Source organism: Stegodyphus dumicola, chromosome 6 (assembly GCF_044657685.1).
Source record: "Stegodyphus dumicola isolate Sdum_Otavi_A_Nest chromosome 6, ASM4465768v1".
Classification (NCBI taxonomy): domain Eukaryota; kingdom Metazoa; phylum Arthropoda; class Arachnida; order Araneae; family Eresidae; genus Stegodyphus; species Stegodyphus dumicola.
The window spans coordinates 196921085-196944567 of record NC_140773.1 but is presented as its reverse complement, the minus strand read 5'-3'; the positions used below and the strand labels follow the sequence as shown (position 1 = coordinate 196944567).

General features: G+C 32.4%; 1 protein-coding gene across 2 annotated transcripts; it reads left to right on the top strand.

The window, feature by feature from the left end:
• The first annotated feature begins 1718 nt into the window (after positions 1 to 1718).
• LOC118198314 (progranulin) lies at positions 1719 to 15306 on the top strand. 2 transcript variants are annotated; one of them, XM_035369960.2, is made up of 3 exons: positions 1719 to 1781; positions 9339 to 9432; positions 14714 to 15306. In XM_035369960.2, exons 2-3 carry the CDS (start codon positions 9348 to 9350, stop codon positions 15175 to 15177), a joined length of 549 nt encoding a protein of 182 aa, XP_035225851.1. In that variant the 5' UTR covers positions 1719 to 1781; positions 9339 to 9347; the 3' UTR covers positions 15178 to 15306. The 2 variants fall into 2 exon arrangements, with proteins under 2 accessions (XP_035225851.1, XP_035225852.1); XM_035369961.2 differs by having other exon boundaries at positions 1762 to 1781; positions 9321 to 9432.
• The last annotated feature ends 8177 nt before the right edge of the window (positions 15307 to 23483 follow it).

Below are 23483 nucleotides of genomic sequence, written 5' to 3'. Positions count from 1 at the left end.
ATGCGCGTTATGATCGCAATTCCTGTTCATTTGCATGTTCGATCAAGGTGTTTTTGCATACCCCATTTTTTCACGATCGCAAAAGTCCTTTGTGGTGCTTCGATTTTTTTTTTGCAAAAGAGTGTATACATAAAGAAGAATTTAACAAATATTCTCTATTCGTATAAATGTAATATAAAATTAAAATTTAATTAAGGAATTTTAATTGCAAAAATAAAAAATAAAAATAAAAATAAAATTTATTATTGCTGCGAACTAATTTATTATTGCATCATTTAAATTCTAAGAGCATATGTAATGAATGTTTGTGTGTTTGTTCGCGATTAACTCAGTCACTACTATAGCGATCGTCACCAAACGTCCTACAATTATTTTCTGGGTCCTGGAAAAGGTCGACATCCACTTTTTTTCCAAATAAAATTAGCTAATATCAAAGATATTAATTAAAAACTATGAAAACGCCAATTTTCGCTCTCATTTTTCAAATGGCAACAATCTCGCACGCTGGAGATAAAAATCTGCTTTATTTCGAGAAGTGTTGCCACTGCTCGCTTTCAAATCGTAGAGTTTGTTAATAAAAAATTCGAAGTTTTACAACGAAATAAAAATAGCATTGCCGAGCATTAAATACATTATTCCCCAAAAAATTATTCCTTTTCCGAAAATTCGTAGGAAACCATTTCGACTATTCCCATCTTCGCACGACTTTAATCAGCCGAAATATTAATTTAAAACACTAATTTCCGCACTCATTTTTCCGAGTGGCAACAGTCTCGCGGGTTGGAGATAAAAATGCTTTATTTCGATCGTAGAGTTTGTTAATAAAAAAATTGTAAGTTTTTCAAAATCTATTTATATAATGTTTGTTTGAGTGTTTGTTTTTAGTTTGCGTTATTTATTTCTGGTCAATTATGATAAATTTTTTTTGCACCATTTAATCGACTAAAATTGAATATAGGTGAAATATACGATGGAACTTGAGCTTTTACGACCATTTGATTAGAAAGACGAAAATCGTTAAAAACTGCGTGCTATTTATTGTTGCTAGTATAATGAGAGAAAATTAGTTTATTTTTCTATCGAAATGTCTTATGTGGGTTCCATATCGCATCAGACTAAAAAATGCATGATTATGAATCGTATTTTTTGTATCGTTATTAGAGAAGTATTACAGCGGTATCGTTCTGTCTGTTGCTAGACACATCACTCTCGATCTAACTTAACTGGCATCTTGGTACTTCTGCTAGTATGTAAATAAATATTGTGTGGTAAAAAACTACATGACTTTGGAATATGGAAAGTAAATATTTAGCTTACTTTACATAGATAAAATTTAGCAAAAGGCATGAATTCGAAACATTTTGTATGACTATTTGATACCATAATTGATTATAAATAACAAATTTTCACTGTTATATCTAATCTGTATAATCTGTGTAAAGACTGATCGATATTTCTGACCTAATTTTTCTTCTAATGGTCTCATGGTCACATTGTCAGATACTTTCACGAAACGACAATGAAAAGAAAAATGATAATTCCGTTCTCCCTATACGTGTTTTCTCGTTATCATCCTAAAGCAGACATATGACTAAAATCAGTCAACAAATAACACAGGGCAAAAACCAAAAATCATGCGTTTTCTAAACTATGCAGATATGATTAGAGATTACTGCTGACATTGCAATATCAGGCAAATATATATAACACAGGTGCTCGTCGAAAATTTTATCAGTAAAGGTGTGTTAGCTGTGTTTTAGGTTTTGCTTTTCCTTATTTAGGTAAGAAATAGTTTTTATTAATAGTTCGATTTATAATACCTTGAAAAATTCATTTCAATTTTTACAGAAATACCTAAATTTCTACCTGATTGGCAATTTGTAGAATTTTAAATATTTAAAATGTTATTTAAAGTATGCTCAAAATGTACACCTTGGACAAAAATAGGGGAGAGGACAGTTACATATCTCCCATTCTACTGGGCCGATAGACGAAATTTAACTTCGATTTTCACGTCTTCAAAGTGCGATTTAGGATATATAACTCCTCAGTGTTCATTGACTTTGATATGTATTTATTGTATCTCTTTTTTTTTTCCTATTAAACTTACTTGATTCCTTCTTTCGTAGCTCGAAATTTAGGTTAAAATTCGCAGATGTTTTCTGATTTAGTTTTAGAATTTTTATTTTTTAGTAATTTTTTAAATTTTTAGAAAAATTCTTTAAATTATAACTTATAAAATTATACCACCACCTTAAAAAGATATATTTCTAGGCATACCTGCAAAAAATTCGAGTTTTTTATTTAAAATTTTCAAAAATATACTGGAATTTATATATTTGCACGTTTTGAAATTTGGCATATTTTTCATAAGTGATAATAACGCCAAATGTACTTCACTGATTTAAAATTAAAAATTTATTAAAATTATTTGAAAGAATGAACGATGTACCTTTTTTCCCCCACTCGTGAACAATTAAATGAAGGAAAGGAATAAAGGAAAATAAAGGAATGGGTTGACATAAATTTTAGTTTCTCCAAGTGACTTATTTTTTTGGCCCAAATTAAAAAAAGTGAAGCAAGAGAAACTTTTAAATAATTTTATGTGTAAAATTATCTGCAGTTTTATAGCAGGAATAATAACAGCGCAGGACCCTATATAACGAAGTCGAATAATAGAATCGCATTATCAAAAGTATAAGCCATTATCTTTATAGATTTATCTTGACTTCATTATGCCGAGAGTAGCTAGTGTAATTAACTAGCTGTATTCCGTCTCAATTCAAGTAAAATTAACAGGCAAGTTTAAGAAACACATAATCTAAAAATACAAAAACATAAACATAAAGTATGAATTTATCAAAGGCTCTCATGTTTTTATTATTCGTGATTTCAAATTTTAGACGGATTTTGTAAAGGAAAATTCCTTAATTTCTAGTCGCAATTAAATTACATGATAAATTATTTTCCCCTTTTATCTCATTAATTATTTTATAGTATTTAAGTAATAACTTAATTTATAAAAAAGTTTTTATAAATATTTTTTTATTAACCATTAAGAAATACGTTAACGACTTCTTCACCGAAGCTTTTCCCCCCCCCCTACCTTTTTTTTTTTAGTATAGACTATAGTTGCTAATTTTACAGAAAACATTAAAAAATAGTAAGATTAAAAATTTTAATTTCTTTTAAAGAGGGCTAAAACAGCCGAAACTAAAATGTGCGGATTAGGATTTAAGTAACTGGACAATAAGCTATGATGTTTCTTTTTGACGGTTATGGAAAAGGAGAGAAACGGAAGGAAAAATAAGAGTTAATATTGGATAAACCGACATATAATGTATTTCATATTTGAAAGTGGAAGTAAAACAATTCCATTCTCTAAGTTCAAACATTTTTATTCATTAGCCGGAAGCAACGGAGTGCTGATTCATCAAAATTGCTTTCTCTTCAGTTCTGATTCAAAGTTCGCGGAAGCGCATTACCATACTTTTCTCATGGGAATGTTCAATAACCCTCATGTATTGTGGCATAAGTAATTAAACATAAAGTATCATAGAAGACTAAACAGTTAAAGTGAAAGCGTATTACGTCTTTCTGGGTTAGCAAGGGATGTGCGTTACAAATGGTCATAGGTTTTGGAAAACAGTGGATACGATTGTAGATTGTCGCTAAGGCTTCATTATCAATAAAGAGATATACATTCAAGTACTGAGAGAAAGGGTTAGTTTTCGAGTGGAAAGAAAATTATTTTCCCGTTAGAAACCCATTAAGGTAAGAACTGAAGATTTGTTTTTACTAAATTTTAAGTTTGAATTGATTTAAAACTCCTGACGCTTTAATAATTCATTTTCAATTTCCTTTTTTAAATTTCCTTCTTATAAATTTAATTCATTATAAACAGGAATATTTAAAATAATTTGATCGGAGTAAATATTTTATTAATAAAGAAACCAAAATATGTCATTGACTCAGGAATATTACTTATTTGCGTATGATTGACCGCTTATAATGGTAAATTATCTAATATTATAATTCCATAGTTATCTAACAAGAGAAGTAATATTAAAAAATTAGGTAATTTACTAATTAATTAATAAATTATATAATCAGATAGTAGTTGATAATCTATTGATTTAACTAATTAATTAGATAATTTATAATTAGATAATATTTTGTGCCCAGTCAGTTTAAAAATAAGAAACGTTGCTTTCTTTTAATTCAAACTTTACTTATGTGTCGTACATCCTTCTCTTCGTATTGTTTCGTTAATCTAATTTTTGTCGCTTCATTTCTCTTTGTAAGTTCAAAGGTTTATTTATTCGTACGTCATGATAAAATAAACATAAATTTGCAGCATCCCATCTTATTAAGCTGCGAATAGAATTTTAGTTACAATAACTAAAATATTTTAGAATATTTTAAACTTAATTTATTACAAAATGAGAAACGAAAAGCTTGTGCATATCCCTATGTTATATTTCAGAAACTTTTCGGAATTTTAGGGGGCAAGTGATATAACAGGACCTCCTCGAAAGAAGCTCGCCGAATAGAGTGCCGGTTTTCAGAGGATGCCAACTTAACTAGTATATTTCGGTTTCAGTTATTTATGTTTGATTTATACGAGTCGCAAACTATACTGATCGCCTATAGGGGTCGGAAAATGCAGAAACCGGCTCTGTGTTCTAGTAAAAGCAAGATCTAATTTATTTAAGAAACTGGCTGGGGAAAAACCTCTTATGGAGGCCTCTTATCCTCTTATTCTTATGTAGTGGACGATCACAAGTACGAATTATATGAAGTATATCGCCAAATAACTTAGTTTTTTTTTTTTTTTTTTTTTTTTTTTTTTTTTCATTTAAAATGATTTAAACAAAAGTACATTTCATATATTTATGAATTTTTTTCCTCGTGGGTTCGATTTATGCATCGCGTAAAGTATAAACTTGTAGGGTTTATATTTATTTTAACTAACATTTATTTTAAGTTTAAACTATCTTTCCTGTCAAGCCTTACTTTCCCCTGGAATTGCCAATGCCAGAGTATGTAAATTTTAGTAGAACGTGCAAGGATTCAAATTATCAGCGGAAGTATTCTGAGTTAAATAGAAAGGAAACGAGTTCGAAAGGGTGCTTTCTTGCTTCACGAGTGTGGAGGTGGCTAGTTAGAAATTGAAGAACCACGCGTTTCGGCCTGTGTGCTTGCCTCGGCAAATTGTTAATCTTTCAACGTAATATTCAGAGTTTGCTGAATTATCAGCGGTATTTTAGAACGCGGTGAGGTTAGTTCCGTTTAGAGAGCCTCGTAGTTAGTCACTTGTTACTATTCTTTTCTTAGTTTCTTATTTTTATTTTACGCCGGGTCGGCGTAGTTTGTGAGCGTCAAGAGCACGCATTGTAATTTCTAAAGTTGAATAAAAAGGGATTTAAACTCTTCTCAAGACTTTGGTCTCTTTCCAGTTCTCAGCAGTCACCATTTTGTTGCGTGCAGGTTGGAAGCGCGCAACTTTACAAACTTATGTATTTTAAACCACGGAATCTCTTTAATTTTTTAGAGTTTTGAGATACAGAGAGGAACATAAAAAAATTCTTGCATAAATTTATAATAGCTTTGCAACATGTGTGGGGGGGGACGCTTAGAATAGTGTTGCGTTGGGCAATTTCTCGAAAGGTTTTTGGTAGGGGAAGAAGGATAGAAGACTCTTGGTCATCGGGTGTTTTCTTTAAAATTGGGAAGAGACTTCCCTTTCTTGCGGGTGTCATTTGGCCGCTTTCTGTTGTGATTCTGGGCAACGCTGTCGGTGAGAGACGACTGAATTACCGAAAACACTGCATGCATTACTTTCGAAGGGACGGCAATATTTATAAGGTTTTGAAACAGTTAATTTTATCTAAAATATCAACTAATTAAATTAGAGGTAAGACCAGAGTAATGCAATTAAATTTTTATCAGTTTAATAGTGTATGATGTGAACAGGCCTGTAACTGTGAAAAGATTCTCATGCTCATACGAGGGCAGTCAATGCCGCATTATTTTCGGTGTTTATATGAAATTATCCGACAGAGTGGCGCAGTGAGCTGCGTTTTGCCATTAATGTAGAACCGCTGAAATTTTAATTTAATTTCGAATGCTGCTGTTTCTTTGGAATATCATATTTTAGTTATATTTCAGGTCATTTATATATGCAGTCATATACATCAAAAATATCCAATCAATTCTCATCTTTTAACTGAGCATTGCATAAGCTCATTCTTCCATCTTCTTTACTGGTATAATGGTACGGACCAAGTTATGGCTTGAGGGGCGTAGGTTGGCACATTAGCATACGCGTGTAAGACCCTATATCTGGTAAGATTTTGAAATTTAATTTTAAATTCATGAAATTTTAACGTTTTTCAAGCCACGAAACAATTGATTTTCATGATCAATATCTAACCTGCATTGTAATAATAACAAAATTCTAATTTTTCTATCATTGGAAGGAAACTCCATTTGTTTTGAGAGTGAGGCAATAGCATTATGGTCTAGCATAGTTTAATTTTATATATTAAAAAAATAATATAGTTTCAGCTTTTATTGAGTGTTTAGGGTATTTATTAATTTTATGCAATCTACTCTCATCTTGTATTTTGCTGATGATAATTGTTGTATACGAGCCAGTTTCCCTTAGAAAGTCCTCCACGAAGGCATCGCTCCCCTTAGGCAGATAGCCCTTGAGGCTTTGCTATAATCACACACACACGCTGATGATAATTATAAAATTGAACTAGTATTATTATTGGCAAATGAGAAAGTTCAAAGAACAAACGTGAAATTTATTGCTGATTGCAGTTTCGTTAAAATTCAGTTCACCCTTCAAAAGCATTGTTTTTATTGCTTATTCTAGTAATTAAGTGTTTGAGCCTATATAAGATTATAATGCCTACTGCATATGTTAACTCCAATAATGGGAGCTCAAACTTGAAAACTGGAAAAAAAAAAAAAAAAAAAAACTGGACTGAATTTTTAACGAAATTTCAGACAGCAATAAATTTTCTTGTGGTAAATTTGTGTTGACTTTCTTCTTTTAACTTCTGTTAAAAAGCATAACATTATTTTCCTCATAATAATCTTTTTTACATTAAGCGGGAACATGACCTAATATTTTTTATATTATAGAGTTCCATTTGATGACTAAAATTTGTCAGTTTTGAGTTTCGTAATGATCAGCCGCACATTTGATATTGTTTATTATTCCATAAAAATTAGCCCAAAATTCAAATTCAATTTTATTTAGTATAACTGGGACAAATCCTAATGGATCCTAAAAGATTTCATACGGTCTTTTGAATTTGATGTCAAATCTCTCAAATCTTTCATATAAAAATTAGATAAAGAGGAAAAAAGCTTATTTAATTATAAAATATTTGATTAAAGTAAACTTGAAATCTGTGCATAGCGAAGAATAACTTTAAAATGCAATTTTTAAATAAATTTCTGCTTATTTAGACGACAGAAATGATACTTACAAAATAAATACATAATTTAATCAATGACTCTTCAAAGTTGAGGTTTATTTTCTCAAGAAAATTTGGCAAAATATATTTTAGTATTTTTTTGCATTCCAAATGTTTATCAATCAAAACAAATACTGAGGATTTAAACTTGACTCAAATAAATATTAAATATTGAACTCTTAAATTCTTTATAGAAAATTAAGACTGTAACAATTAGATTCGCATAAGGTTAAATTAATGATCCAAGTCGATTAAGCTTGCAATAACCGCGTTCTTGCTTGAATATTCAGTAAAATTAAGCTTTCCGATGCTATTTAATGATAAGTAAATTAATCTTTCCAAATTTTTGAGTTAAAACATTTGATTTGTATCTAAGATGCAAATGATTCGAATGACGAGAAATGTGTGGGAATTTTAGTTTTTGAATCTAGAATTCTTTTTTAAGATTCGTGAGATTCAAATATCCAACCTGTAGTTTCATTTAAAATAACATGCCGAGTAACAATTATTGGAGGTGCTAAGGCAGCATGAATCAGCGTAATATTCATATATTTGGCAGGAGTAGTTTTCAAAGTGTAACTATAGAACCTACTTCTTTAGCTGCAGAAGTGTAAATGGCGATAGAGAAGACTGCTAAGGCGACTTAAGCACAAAATCCTAGACGTGGTTACTAATTCCGGAAGTCTAATAATATTTATCATCAAATAATCGGGCTTTTTCGACGCGCGTCTTAGTGAATTTGCGAGCTCCGTAACTACCTAATTTGGGAAAGAATTTCAGGATTTATATTTACATCTACGTTTCGCACCTGACTTGATTTAAATAAAAGAAGGCTCAAATCAGTTCAGGAGCGATAAACCGAATAAGTATAACTTCTCTATAGTCTGCTCTTTTAGAACAGGCATTTCAAGGCCATTTTTCTCTTAAACCGTACCTAATAGCCATGGTAACGACTGCTGCGGAAAATGTCAAGTACTCTAATTTGCTAAAGTTCTCTAACTTCCATTGTGCGGAAATAACGACACACATTAGAATCGTAAACGACGGCAAAGTCACTATGACTTGTAAAAGACTATAACAGCAGATTTTTGCGATAAAGAACCATTTTCGTAGGATACCAAAGATATTTGATTAACAGTATAATGATAGAGATGATGTTCCCTGTTATTTCCATACAATGGTTAATCCGAAGGCAATTAGAAAAGCAAAACGAAGAGTAATTCATATTTAAATTAACAGAAAAATGGTATTAAAAATTTACGTTTGTTTTCAAGTTGCAGTTTAACCTGAAAATTAAATAAGTTAATATGGTTAAGTAAATTAAATCAATATTCAAAACGAAGAATAATCGTCATTAAAAGTAAATAAATTGAGTTATAACTGACATTATTAGAATTTACATTTGAAAGAATATTTACTGAATTTTTAATTAACGTAGCATTAAATTTATGCTGTTGAGGATAAAAACCACTTCAAATTGCATGACAACCATCTGTTGTCATTATTGTTATATTCATTTTGACTTTTTTTGAGTGTGAACTCCCCCCCTGCGTTGATGGGTTGTAATCGTATTTTTTTGCATTCTTTCGCCTTTAAATAAACTTAACTTTTTTATCGTGATTCCTCTTCAACTCTGTTAATCGAGAGTTGACAGCTCTTTGTTTCCAGTGAAGAGTATTCATGAAAAACTTGTGCATGTTTCGCATAATGCGTAGTTTCAGTAACGGGATGCAGTTGTGTACATTAATCAAAATATGAAGTACATTGCATTGTTTCTTAAAAATCTAATTTAATGTTTATATTCTATTAGTCTTTATTTTTCAGTTTCTTCCTTTTATTCAGATAGACAAGATGAAGGTCTTATTTGCTGCTGTGTTATGTGCCGTGGTGTTTAGTGTTTACGCAGACGATTGCCCGGCTGGTTTATGCAGCAGTTGTAAGTATATCAAAAATATTAATTATACAAGATTTTTATAAAATGTCGTGGCAACACGTCGATAATTCTGAAAGTTCTTTCTTACAATAAATACAAACATTTACAATCTCTCAGAGTATTTGTCTACCATGTATCGTCTGTCAAACGACAGGAAGACGTCGTTCACCATTAGCACGTCCACTTCTGTTGATGCTCTATAAGCCACCACTTTAAATCGCAGATAATCTCCTCCTCTATAGCTACTGTAATGCTACTGTAATGTTATAATAGATCCGCGGGAGTGATTTTTCATTTTGAAAAAATAATTATAGTCACATGCATTTATATCGATTATGTATAATGGGAATTCTCATACCTCCTATAAGCACTAACGCAGAAGATCCGTTACAATACTAGCATTATTAAACAAACAACACTCCATAGCAATGCGAGGTGTACCCTCGCATTGTTATGGAGGCTATTGGAGTTCGTCACCAGAGACATCATATGGAGAAGCGATGACACTTCCTGATGATGAATCTCATCATCGTGCGTGGTGCCATAATGCGGGCCCTGTCTCGGATCTCTTGCAAAGATGGCACAAGAACACCCGCCATACTGATCGTATATAAGTCCGTGCGATTATGATCTTTTGGCTAAAACAAAATAACCACTGCAAGAAATCCATTACTATACTTTAGGGAGGAGTTTGCTCATGCTTTAGAGTGGTCACTGTAAAGCAACTTACAACCTGCGGGTCACCGAGTGATCCATTTGAGTTCCGAAAATAAATTATAATATATAAAAGTAAATTATAAAACATAAATATTGTTACGAAATGTACAGGCGCTGTGAGATCGCTTCCCCGCAAAGCAGTTTAGGGTTGCCATAAAAATGGCAAGGGAAGGCAGAGTTGCCTCATTTGGCGACAAAATTAGCGATATACCATGGGCGGATGGAGAATCTTCTGGAACGAGTTCGTACCGGTTTAGCCCAGAATCTGCTCGAACACAAGCCGAAAGCTATATAAACCCTGCTGGTCCGCAGTCAGTTAGTGTGTGTGTCTCGTCTAGCGAGTCAATCCCTGCGGAGTGGATCGAGTTGACAGCCGGGCAGCGAGTGCCGAGTGGGTCGTCGAGTGCACCACAAGAGTCTCGTAGTATATCGCGGTTAGTGCATCGTCGAGAGAGCGTGTTGAGCTCCGGGAACAACTGAACCGAAGAGTCGGAAGCTGTGCTCGTGTGTTGTCGAGTGCATCGCGAGTTGTAGCGTGGAGAGTCTCGAGAGTACGTGAAGTTCCGAGAACGACAGAGCAGAGTCGGGAGCATTGCAGTGAAGCTGTCTCCACCGTTATTGCCTGACAGTGTGAAGGCTGTGTCACTGATTGTTCCAGCGTGTTTATAGTAGATCTTCGACGACTGTAAAAAGTGTTGTTGGTGCTGTCCTGATTAATATTGGCTAACTAAAAGCGTGTTTCGATACTTCATCAAGTGTCGTCGTTATTCACTCCAAATCCACACAAACCCCGTGCGAATGTGAAGGAAGAAAATAACGTAACAACTGGTGTTAGGAAAGAAAAATGCAACAAGATGAAACGAGCATTTGAAGAATACCCCCCCCCAAATAATAATAATAATAATAATAACAGTTAACATTTTCGTTTGATTATAAAGTTGCAGTAACAGCTAATGCATTTTTATTTTAAAAGGAACTGTAACATAATATCAAGGAGAAATTGGTAAATTTGGAAACACTGATCCATAATCCATAATTCTAAAAAATGGCTTTGCAGTTTTGTTCGCATTCGGTTCAATTTAAATGCGAGCAAATATTTTCTCACATGAAATTTATTTTAAGTAAGAACAGGAGCAGCTTAATAATCGAAAATTCAGGTGCTTGAATTCGTCTTACGACGACTAACTATAAGGTAGGTTTGACTAAACTGACGTCACGTTATCAGTATCAGAGGATCCTTATGTTTGTTTTTATAATAGTAATAATTTTTATGCTTAAAGCGTATTATAATTATTTTCTCAATAAAATGTATCTTATTATTCATAAAAAAAAAACTGTTCTAAAATGAAAATACCACTGACCCGAAACGTCTTAATACACACATTTCGGTTGATTTTGACAAAAATGTTGCCGACCAAGTTGCCGCAGTAAAAGAAAGTTGCTGATGCCTGCTGTGGAGAATCAAAAATATATCTGCTGTAGGTATATAACGCTTTTTAGTAATTTGGAAGAAGAATGGTAGGTTACTGTATTGAGAGATCGTTAATGTTTGTACTTATGGTATTTAGAACTATAATGAGTTGCCTCAGTTTAATGAGTTGCCTCAGTTTATTTTCTAACCTTTGTTCTCAAGTATTCTCTTTTAGAACGTGCAATTTATATATTCTGGAATACATGTAATGCCATAACATCCTATTAACTTTATCAGAAAGAGATACTAATTTAAGTACTACAGATCTCTCAGAACTAAACTGTATTTCTCCCCCCCCCCGAAAAAATGCTCCTTCAGTTATCTAATCTTATTTACACAATGATTATAGGAGGTAATTGTAAAAATGTTTTAGCTTTTGTTGAATGTAGAAGCATCTGAAAATGCTTTCTCAAACATAACTCTGAACTTCGATACTTATTTTTGTTTTAAGAGTGTTACTGAAGCATCATCACTTCCTTTTATATATATTTTTACGATAAAAGAATTTCGTAATCTGTTAAGAAATTCATTGAAAAAGGTTTCGTTTCTGTCGCGAAGGAGCTGACTTCTATTGACTGTGAATTAAAATTATCTGTTCAATAGTGTAGAACTCCTGCAAATGATGGAATGAATGAATAATGAATGATGAATATATGCTATTACAGACCTCTAAATGAGTATATACTATTACGCAAGTGAGGGTAATTTATTACAGTTTTTCATATATGATATTTTATTTCAAAGGACCGAAATACTGAAACATATAGAATTTGTACTCAAGGGAATGGTAAAATACTGTGCCCCCTCAAAACAAATTGCAACTTGATCTTGATCAACTTGATTATCTGATTGAAATTATTTAGATTATTATAAAAATTTCGTGCTTAGAAGAGAATAAAACTTAATGTTTTCAATTTTATTTATTTATCGCATACTTAATATTGCCGCATTTATTTATTTGTAAGAAAATGAGCTGAATTACAATGATGAGATGATGTCTTCAGCATAAAGTTTCACGTCATTAAACTGTTGAGATGTGTTGTTCAATTCATAAATACAGCAATACGTCTTTTGAGCATCAGAATTGCAATCCTTACCTCAAAATTAGCTTTATAGCGTAAAAAGTAACTTTTTAACTGATGTCTGTATGCCTATATGGATTTAACTGATGCCTGCATAACGTGATCCTTGTGTTTATCAAAGTCCAAATTAGTAGGGAGCAGTCAAGATAGCAATTACTGTCGTGACAAGGATAAGCAAAGCAAGTAATCTTTCTTCTTGTAATAGATAGCACAATCTTTCTTTTTAATTGCGGAACTGCCGAAGAGGCAGAATTCCGCACTATTCAATTCATACACAACGCAATCTTCGTTACATTTATCACAACTTGAGTAAAATATGGAAATCAAAAATAGCGAATTTTTTTTTTAATTTTTAAGATTTATATTTTATCGACACGTAGATCGGCAGAAAAGTTTGGCCATGTGAATATTTTGTAGTTTATTTTAAACGAAAGTAATACTGACTGTTGTCTCCTAATAAAATCAAATCTTTACCATTTCATCAGAGTTAAAAATAATTTTGTTAAACTATAATTGACTTTGTAAATTAAATATAGCTTGCGACAATTAATTTATAAAATTAATTAAAGTTTGGGTCCTATCCCTAACTGTATCCAGCCCTTTGTAACTGTAACCGTGTTTGCCTTCCAACAATTTTGAGAAATCGAAGTTACTGGAAATTTATTTGGCAGGAGGAAGAAAATTATATTTAGGACAGAAGTGAGCTCATCTGGTTAGACAAATTAATTACTAAAAGAATATTTCCACATGTTTGCTCCTTTTTTCCACATCTTCCGACGTATTTGTAGTGAGATATTAATTTTTTCATACTATGCATTTAAGACTTTCTGACGCAACTCACGTGACTTCAACCTTCCTGATTCGTTGTTTATCATGTTTCTGATTCGCAAGCCGATGATCCTAGCATTATTCTGGCCCCCTCCTGCCCTATGATTATCTTCTCCTTTCCGACCAGCAGATGAAGCTACATGTGTCACCCACTTCGAGCTCTTGCTGATGTTTTCTGCTTTATGGACGATAAAGTGTCCTCGGTTTCTATTTTATTTCTGTGATCTTCCCTAAGAAATTCAGTTAAGGAACTCTCACTTTCGTCAATGCCCTTCGTGGACTCTCTAAGGAACTGGTAAGAGTCATTTAATAAAAGCTGCATGCCAGCATAACATCTAGTTCCAAGTTGCAAGTTCAGTTTTCAGTTTTTAGCTCAGAAGCTCAGAGATCGCTGTACGAGCTTTTGCTTTTTAAGGCGCTTTACATTGCTTTGTTTTCGATTCTTTTGAGTTTGAAGCGGTAACTACTTATTATGCTCTGTCATTCTGAGAAGAGCTGTAAATGTATTTTTGTGTGCAAAGTGAAGTGTTTTCGGAAAATAAATTTCATCAAGCTTTCCTCGCTTCTGTGTGGATTCATTCCATGACGAGCTCGTATGCATGTACCAATATGTGATGATTAGGGAATATCGAAAACATGAGGTACTGAAACATGAAGCAGTAATTGCAAGCGTAACAGATTTAACAAAAGAAGCAGTAGCGACAAATTTAAATAATATTCCTTTTATTTTAAACATTTGCGGCTAACTATAACTTTGCACACTAATCGTACATTTACATTTTTGAATTGATGCGATAAGAAGAAAGCAGCGCAGCAGCAATTTGATTAGGCCAAATAGCAGAAGCGAAGAGCGATGTGGTCAGGACGAAATCTTAATTCAGAGAGGATTAGTTTCGGTTCCGCTACCATTTGATTGGCTAATTAACAGCACTCCAAAATTATTATTAGCCGTTTGGGTTTTAATTCGCAAAACCTTTTATATCACCAGCGCTATGTAAAAGTAATATGATATGATTAATCTGGAACAATTACTGTTTTGAGAATAGAGAGGGGAACTATCCAAATTAGAATGAAGAATTAAGGATCTATTGCAAATTTAAGTTAGAATTTGGATCCACAAATTTTTACCTTACATATATATATGTGTGTGTGTAAGAAATGTAATTTTTCGTTTTCTTTTTTATAGCCGAAACATGCTGTGCAGGCCCAATGCCTGGTGTATTCGGCTGCTGCCCTGAACCTAATGCTGTCTGTTGCTCAGATGGGTTGCACTGCTGCCCTGCAAATACAGTTTGTAACCTCGATAAAAAGCAGTGCGACAACAAAACAAACAATTTCCTTTCTCTCCTATCCAAGAAAGAGAAACAACGTCCAATGTTAAAAGCGAAAGCTGCTGAAGTTCAGCAAGCAGATAAAGTGGAAATCATTTATTGCCCAGGTGGACTGTACTACTGTCCAGATGGTAACACTTGCTGCCTCTTACCTTCTGGTCAATATGGCTGCTGTCCATATCCATCAGCTATGTGCTGCAGTGACAAAATACACTGCTGTCCATACGGCACCCACTGCGATGCAACCTCACAATACTGTCTTTCAAGTGAAGGCAAATTCAAAGCATTGTTTAAAAGAAGAGCTTTTCCAATGAAGTAGTGAAAAGTAGTAATAAACCTGCCATCTAAAATAACTTCCACCTAAAAGTAAACAGAGTTATTGTTATTTGAATTATTTTCTCCAATTTCTGCTTTTGTTGCTCAATAAAATATACCGTTTATTACCTTATTAGATATTTCTTGTTTTTTTTAATTGAAGTTTGCAACCTGAAATTATTTCCCCATTGTTTAAAATTGCTTTTTTCGATATATCATTTGATCTAATGTAAGATACGGAATTAGCTCTTGGTATACATACATGTGAAGTGATCGAGTGATATAAGGTAAGGAATCGACTGAATTGACAAAATACAGCTGTCGACTGATTAATAGATTAGAAATAGATTAATCGAATCAAATAGAAAAGATAAAATGTATTAATCGAATAGAAAAGATATAAACCTTATAATTTAATATATAATTTGTCTTTTCTTGGAAGGTAGAAGTTATCAAATAGAACTATAAAAAAGCTGACAATGCTAGTATATTTTCGAACTTAAAATCCAAAAATAAAATTTTCTTGTATTAATTGGCTAATGTTGTATGACATGCTTGATTTAACAAGTGAGAAAATCTGGTAATTATCTGAAAAGGATTTCAGTGAAAACGCGGCTTAAAAAGCTAATTAAAATGTAATAAGTTGAATTCTGTAATTCATTTGAAGTTGATGTACATTTCTTGCATCCTACAGTAACTTGTAATTTAACTCAAAGGAGCCATTAAAATTACATAGTAATATTAATACTAATTTCGAATTAAATGAAATTTTGAAATAACGGCTAAAATTCTTTCGGCATATAATGATATTCCTTCAATCTGAACATAAATTACTGATCCTATGATTAGTGCACCAAATGGCTAACACGTATCTCAAATGATTAAAGAAATTTGTTATATTATTAAAAGTATTATTTCCTTATTGAAATGGCTTATAATTAACTCCAGCTCCTTTGTTAAAGCAAATTATTCTTTGCTTAACAACTACTTAATTGTTTATAATCAAAAACAAAGAAATTAGTATCCTAATTTCGGCATTTTGTACTTAAAAGTTAAGGTGATAGTGCTTAAAATAACTGAAGTTAAAAACAAAAACCTACTTGATTCAAATTAATTGATATAGCAAAAAATTAAATTGCTATAAATCTTCTAAACATTCTTAAAGCATCGAATTAAATTGTGGACTCTGTATATATACGAATATAAAATTCGTAAGAGAATAAATATATGGTCTACCTTTAAATATCTGAAAATTTTTTAGGCAGTGTAGTAGCATACTAGGAAATTATTTTATACTACAGGAAAATTATATGCATCGAAAACTTTAAACATCAGCAATGAATAAAAATAAAAATAAAAATTTATGGCATGCTTTTTCTACAAATGTAATAAAAAAAGTATTGTAATAGCAAAAAATTCCGGATATCTTATTTCAACAGAAATATCCATTTTGACGATTCCCAAACCCATTTGGTCGATTTTTTTGCGGGACTTATGGACAGAATAAAGGACTCTTCCCCCCCCTAAAGCGGACTGTAAAATTGATTTAAAAGAGATTTTTTTTTTTCGTACATACATGCATTTCGCATAACTCGAAAATTATTAGACGTAGGACGTTGATATTTTGTGTATGGGACTGCAATAACATCTAGTTGTGCACCTCGCTTTTTTATTGCAGTCGGCAGTACCAAATATGTATATTATACCAAACGTATACACCCCCATACCCGTTCTTTATTTTCTTCATTGTTTGGTCGTAGTCATATACTTCCAATTACAGTAGTGTTTTAAATGAAGGAATTGACAAGGTTATTTAATTAAAAAAAATTTGTAATTTTTTGTATCGTTTTCAACTTGCTTTGAGGAATCGGTTAATTAAGTTAGAATAATTCGAAGAAACAAATTTAAATGAAGAAAACAAAAATACAAAAGTGTTTTAAATGATAAAAGTATTCATGTTTTCGCAACGTCAAATTAAAAAAAAAAAAAAAATCGACAAATAACGAAATCTAACTTTTAGTGAGATCTTCCGGTTCTTATATTTATATCTCAGAAGTTTTATACCTGACACTGAAAAATAAAAATACAAGAAATTTGATTCCCATATGAAAAAAATGTTTCCAAAATTTTACAATTTTTTATGTTATTTTTAAGATTTTTAAGTTGCCTTGAGGAATCGTTTTAGTTAGAATAATTCGAGGAAATAAGTTTAAATAAAATGCAGCAAAAATTGTGTACAATTTAATAGGCCGTACAAAGAAGCTATGTGGTGTCCAAACCAGATTTTGTTTTTAATATTGTGCAAGATTCAATCGAAATAATATATTCAGACTTGATAAGCATTAGCTCACGAAATTTTAAGACTACATTTTTCACATCACACCATTTATCTTGTAATTTCTTACTCATGCATTGCTCAAATTTTACAATATAAATAGTAATAATCGACATGCTGTAATATATTAATTTAATAAAAGGAACTATCCTGAAAGAAGCAGTTCGTTTTATTAAAAGAGTATGTATAACTCGAAAGTAATACATTGAACCCGTAATGCATAAAGTTTTGCGTATATTCACGGAACGAAACATTAAAAAAAATCTGTTTAACAATTTCTTTTTGTTTTATGGCAATGTTTATGCACTAATTAAACAAATAATATTACTGGCTTCACAAATTGTCTTGATGAGAAGTTAATTTTTCGTTATGCGTGAGACAAAATTTATAAAACTATTATAAGCATTTATTATTTGTAGAAAATCAAAAATGAAACTTTAGACAAGAAGGATTTTTTACCTCTCCATCAAACATTAACAAACTATGTTACTAAACAAATCATGTGTTACATATTCGTAGTTTATGAAACTGCTGTGCAGTGGAAAGGATCCCAATATTTGCAAAACAATGAATCGCATAATCGTGCATCTGCAATACTGATTTTAATGAAGTCAAGTTTGTTAATATATTTGTTTAACTCAAAACTTCCCAATTTTTTTTTTGGGGGGGGGAGCCATCAACCTCCTTTAAAAGAATGGAATACTTCATCGAATACCTTATCTTTTTCTGTATAATATACACATACAGCATGCAACATAATCGTAATGCAAGTAATTGTCAAGTAATAAGATAATAATTAGACTAGAAATATTGTTACGATTTTTGTACATATGTAAATAATTTGAGTGCAATTATATGTGAAACTGTAAGTTTGAAGAGACGAAGTTCTTCCGGAATCCCTGTTTAACATTGAGGTAAATACAAGGTGGTTAAAATTAAAAGGCCCCCTACTCTGAGCTCTCTATACATCGAACTACTGAGTGTAAAGGCCTCATAATTGTTGAACATACTATTTAAGATATGGGGAAACGGATAACGTGAAAAAAATAGTTCCAGAAACACCGATAGATGGCGCTGTACAATAGAACATATGCTGAAAAGACGCAAAATACACTTTATAACACATTTTATTCGAACGTACCAAACATTCATATCATAAAGACCTTATCGATGCAAGGGAAGCTGCTCAGTATGGTTTCCTTCTTGAAGATGTAAAATCTGCAGTCTGTGGACAGCTTGTTCAACTGTGGATCGTAATTGGTCGATTCAGATGCTTCTCACATGCAGAGTGATACTATCTTTCAAATCTGCCAAAGTTACCAGACGTCGTCGATAAACAGGATTTAAGTGACCCCACAGCCAAAAATCACATAGATTAAGATCTGGAGAACGAGATGGCCATAAAGCGAAATTGCAGTTACAATGACAGTTTACGTTTCTTAATTTTTTTTTGCGTTCTTTTTTCATATCAGCAACAGAAATTAAAAAGGAATATTTCCATACCTCATGTCCCCCCCTTTTTTGTGATTATTTGTGCCTTTTCAGCATATTTTCCGTTGCACAGCGCCACCTGTCGATATTTCTAGAATCATTTTTTTTCACGTAATCCATTTACCCATGTCTTGAATAGTTAGTATGCTCAACAATTTTGGGGCCTTTACGCTCAGTAGTTCCATGTATAGAGAGCTCAGAGTAGGGGTGTTTTAATTTTAACCACCTTGTATATATCTCACTAAATTGGCGAAATACCGCCAAGATGGCAATGGTTTTGGTAACTTATTTTTGACGCCAAATTTGGTGAGAAATCGCCAAAAGTCGCTAATTGCTCCAGTTCCTGTATAACTACGACTGGTACTGGAATTGAATAATTGTCAGTGATCCTTACGTGTAACTTTAACAGTAGAAATTTCTCGGCGGCCTGGATGAAACTATACAAGCCCGGAAAGAATATCAGACCTCCATTTTTCATTTTCCTACAGTCGATTTCGCAGCATTATCTTCGTGTGAAATTCGCTATTTAGTTTCGTTTTGCACTGCATTTGTTTAACGTGCTTAGTAGTTTGAAGTGTAACTACAGATTGTGCTCTGCAATACTAAAAGCGAATTTTATCAAGCTATCATTGGTTCTAGGTGCATTCAACCCATATGAATATGCCGAAACAAGCAACATTTTTTTCTAATCCACGAATGTGGGCGTGGGCTCGAATCCCACTTCTGACACCAAACACTGTTGTGTGCTTTCGGATTCGTAATGGTTTAAATGCATTTATTACGAAAGATCTCTAGTGCCTTCCATTTCTCGAAATTACTGGAAGTTACACGTAAGGATCAATTACAGTTATTCAGCTACAATACCAATTATAGTTACACGGAGACCGGATCAAAATGTCCTGGAGTTTACCGAATTATGGCGATTTCTCACCCAATTTCGCGACAAAAATAAGTCGCTAAAATCATCGCCAGCTTGGCGATATATTGGCAATAGCAAGATAGCCATCTACCTCAAGGTTAAAGAGACTTACTCCTGTAGTCTTATTTTACACACAGAGCTTTGTATCTTCAGATTTTTCAAGTTATGTTAAACAAAAAATACTATAATTTCGCATGCAATTTCATACAAATTGTTTACATATATAGAAAATTCGTAACAATATGAACGAAAGCTTTGAAAAAAAATGTTTTATTACATTTTATATCATTATTTTTTAATTTTACAAATAAAAGAAACGAATAGAAATATATCTTCAGGGGAAAAAGTTGCAAGTTCTAATTTCACAAATATTTGATTTTAATTGATGAGACCACTGATGAGACCATGTACTGACATCATTTTTTAATATTTGGCATAAAATTCCTTATTTCTTAAAATCACCTTGTTAAAAATATTCAACCTGTTTCCGGTTTTTTCGTAGTAATTATTGACAGAACTGCCTGCTTCTACTAGGTAAAAAGAGGAAAAGGTCAAGAATGCAACAGTTTAGCAACAGTAATTGTTACAAGTTTAGCAACAGTAACAAATCTTGTGGAATACTTCTGTGGGATCATTTTTATATTCCAAACTTTGAACACATGTGTTTTGAATTATATTTGTGCTTTAAGTTACCTTTCAATGCAATGAACTCTTCTTGTGTCATAATATAAAACTTGAATATATCGCAGTTCAGCGATTTTATGAGACATGCTGGCACATTCAAATTTACAATGTCTTGCAAGCGAACATTAAACTCTTCTTTTAAATTTTTGTAAGGTATTTATCATATAACAATACATTTTCTAAGGAAATTTTGCTTTCTTCGCATTTTTTTGCGGGGGGGGGGGGTTGGTTATATGTGTTTTGCGTTTTTATTTTTTACATTGCTCTTCTTTTTGCACAAAAAAATTAGAGTTCTCTGCGGAGCCTTACATTGAAAAATTTTCCTGACTTATCTTCATGGAAGAATGTAGATAATATGCCCATGCATATTCAGCTATTGACCTTAAGTAGACCCCCTTTAAAATTTTATCGACCCCCAAGGGGTTAAGACTGACTCTACTGAGAACCCTTGCTTTTGCTGAATATGAGGAACTAACAGTTAAAGGGGAGGCATGACTTTGTAAGGTAAATAACTAACATTCTGTTAATTATGGGTAGAACCATTATGCGGACAACTATGTTTATGTCTCACAGTTATCATGATTTGTAGGCTCACAGCTTTGAGATTCAAGTCATACTGGAATTTATATTTTCTTCTAATTCAAGAAATACGAAGATTTACGCATCAACTTCTACAAAATGATACAGCAACTTTATTTTATACTAATTTAACAGACTTAAGAGTATTTCATCAAATTTTATTTAAATATATCTGGTTAAGTATCACAAGATATTAAGATTTTTGGAAAGGGATTTCTTGAAAGATTCTTTCTTCTTTTGCCTTGCTTTTGACAACCGGATCAGATTACTGATCCGATTGTCCAAAGTAAACTATTACGCTACCAGTGTATCACGGGCTGTAGAGCCTTATAAACCTATTCTAAAGTAATCTTTAACTCATTTACGTTTCAAAATAGGTTTGGATCGTAAATAAAAGATCGCTCATGTAAACAACATTCTTTAATAAGCCTACATGAACATAGTGTTTTTTTTGGGGGGGGGGACTCGTTCGAAAAGTTGCTTGGTTCCCACTTCCGAGAAACAAAACTAACAATAACTATAAATGACCGAAAAATGTAAAATAAATAAAATTAAATTAAAGTACGTATAAAATATAAACTGCACGTCATCTAAAATCTGACATCTGTTACGTAGAATTGCAAACTGATATTATGATCAGAATCACACATCAGAGAAATATCTTTAAATTCTTCCGTTCTCCTCCACTTAAACAACGACTGAGAGAACACTGATTTATACGAGAGAAAGACCAGTTCGCAAAAAAGGCAGCCTTTGTTTGACGTAGATTTTGAATAAAACTCTGCCTATTTTTCTCGTTTTCAGAGGTCAAATTATTTTTTGCTTCTGAAGGAAAGAGATCTGTGTCTAATCGCTTTCGAATTCAAAGAAGTTTTATTTAAAATCTACGCCTAACAAAGGTCCTTTTTTGTTTTACTTTAAATTCTACTATCTCTCTTACATTTAAAAAAAAGTTCTTGGCAGCAGTTTGAGAGGCCATAGATTTTTGTTCATTCTCATATAGGCTGGCATCATTAACAGTGAGTAACATAATTCGATAATAGTAGCCCTTAATAAGAGAATTAAGAATCTTCTCTTAACACATTTTTTCGCTACTTAAATATTTAGTCTTTATGCTAAATATAACGACACGAAACTTACTTTATGTTTCAGTCGTCCCATCTAATGTGGGCGTTTACATACTTATGCATTATGCTTCAAATAAAAGAAAAAAAAAAAAAACTTTTCAAATTTGCATAAGCATGCCATTGTAAAAATTCTACGAAATACTAGCATCTTTTTCATCTCTTGATTAAAATTTATCCATTAAATATATATGTGGTAGTCTATCATTTTCCCCGAAGGGGACTTGTATGAAGAAATATTACAGTCGTCTCCGAGAAGATACCTAAGGTGAGTGGAGTAGTCTTCTTAGAGAGTTCAAAGCCACTTTAGTTTCTATTTGCGTTCAAAGAAGTGCTGGTCACTATGGCAGTCATGGCAGGATGAATTGTAATTTTGACTTTGAAGACAAATGAGTACATGAGACATGCGTAACATGTTTTGATAAATTTATGAAAATCGGGGGGAAAAACGGAAAAAAAATGATCATGCTGTAATAAGGAAGACTGTAAGGTGTATTTTTGAGTGTTAACTTTAAGTTAATCAGAGAGTATAGACCTTGAATAGCAGAATAAACACACAGATCTGTTCATTTTCTTTTCATAAATACAGTCTTGCTTTGATGATGATGGGAATTTTCATTTTTTTCAGACTTTTTAGAAACATTTTTTGGAGGATCGTTTAAGCGCCAACATAAAATATCACGTTATTACAAAAGCCTCCAAGGCTTTCTTCTCAGCCCAGTCCAGTCAAGGGTCTTGAGCATTATATCTCGACTTGAGCGTTGTATCTCAAAACATTGATGGGCCTTCTTTGTTTTTATGAGAGATAATGAGGCATTATAGAATGATTTTAGAGTGCTCTAGCCGTTTATGGGGTTGATTGATAATCAGCTCTTAGCCTTGCGTTTGAGTGTTCTTCTTACAGCTTAATCTACAGCTTTCTTCCAATTAAAATCTTCCGCTTTCTTTTAATTACCTGTCTTCCATAACTAGTACTGTGAAAGAATTACATCCATCATTTTAAAGCAAATGATCTCACTGAAATTCTCTTTTAACATTACATCCATAATTTCAGAGAAAATGCCTCATTTAAATCTTCTTTTAACATTACCGCCAGGGGTGTAGCTAGAATTTCCAGTGCTCGGGGACAATTGAAGAATTTGCGCCCCTTTCAATTTGCCAAGAATGGGAAACATTTC

What these genes read in the sequence shown, in the direction of transcription:
- LOC118198314 (XM_035369960.2), top strand. Translation starts at nt 9,348, where the DNA reads ATGAAGGTCTTATTTGCTGCTGTGTTATGTGCCGTGGTGTTTAGTGTT. An exon ending in GGCTGGTTTATGCAGCAGTT is followed by an intron (nt 9,433 to 14,713) that starts GTAAGTATATCA and finishes TCTTTTTTATAG; the next exon opens with CCGAAACATGCTGTGCAGGC.